General features: G+C 46.4%; 1 protein-coding gene across 1 annotated transcript; it reads left to right on the forward strand.

Annotated features, from left to right (window-relative positions):
* On the forward strand, positions 1-1077 carry T265_16016 (hypothetical protein; the record flags this gene model as incomplete). The annotated part of the gene is made up of 1 exon (XM_009179490.1): positions 1-1077. A coding segment is annotated over one exon (1077 nt), but the record flags the coding sequence as incomplete, so codon positions are not given.
* Between the last annotated feature and the right edge of the window lie 101 nt (positions 1078-1178).

Below are 1178 nucleotides of genomic sequence, written 5' to 3' on the forward strand. Positions count from 1 at the left end.
CGAAACTTCACGCTTCGTATTCAACCTGGCCACGATATTTCGTCAAAATCCTGTGCCTATTGTGACTACATCGCTTCTCCCTTTCTTATTCGCCGAGACTTACTCCAGCGCTTACTGGAATACCGATCGGAGCTATCCGGAGCCCTGACATTTGTGGAAATGTTCCTGAAACAAAAACAATCACCTGAGTACTATACTCTACAAACGATGTCTTGTATTGATGTTTTGTTCCACGTTGCTGGTGAAAGCTCCGGGATTCGGGGCCAAGGTGTGGCGGAGATCCCAAAACACTTTTGGTTCAACCTGGCCAAGCATTGGACGCTTGATCGAGTTATTCTTCCTGGTCAAGTGGATTACAAATGGACCTGTCAGGATTTAGATATTTCCTGCCGTAAGTACCAAAATGCAGGTGTAATCCTGCCTCGATGCTGCCTCGAGGAGCTGTCGGGTTGTGTTAAAGGATTCCTAAATTTGGCATCGGAATACAACATTTCCGTGTTTGTGTTTGCCGGCACATTGGTTGGCGCGGTTAAGACTTACGGAGGATTCCTTCCTTGGGAACGCGATGCTGATATTGTCTGGGATCCTTTCGCCTACGACCACATACGTGGACCCATTAGTAAAAGGTTGAAAGACAAGTTTCAATGTGACCTTGGTCCTGTACGACTGGAAACAGCTTATGGCGATAACGTAAGTGCGTGCGCCCAAGCTCTCAATACTTCATGTCTTTATTATAAACTCCATTCACGGTCTTGGAATATTGATCTTTGGGGTGATCCTCATCTTGAACCTTACCGCTTAAATGGCCTAATAAATCCAACGCAGGTATACTTGGATGGGCTATGGGTATCCACGGTCCCCAACCCTGGCCGTGTTGCTCGCCATCGTTATGGAGATAACGTACTTGGTCACGTGCAGCACTGGCAAGACTACGGACTAAAGACGAGCTGGGAGAGCTACGCGAATTTCGAAAAGAAGGCTTTTCTTCCATGTCCGGCCAGATTCGTACGACATGCATGCTTATCGGGAAACTATTTACCGCACGGAAATATCCAGTTTCAGGATTTTCCACCGTAGATAATTAACTCATGTTGGTTTGTTTTTCTACATCCGTATCCTTCCACGCTATATCGGAATCCAAAAGTGACCATGCGTTTGTACTACAACAGTTCCGATGG

This window comes from Opisthorchis viverrini (assembly GCF_000715545.1).
Source record: "Opisthorchis viverrini unplaced genomic scaffold opera_v5_3231, whole genome shotgun sequence".
Lineage (NCBI taxonomy): Eukaryota > Metazoa > Platyhelminthes > Trematoda > Opisthorchiida > Opisthorchiidae > Opisthorchis > Opisthorchis viverrini.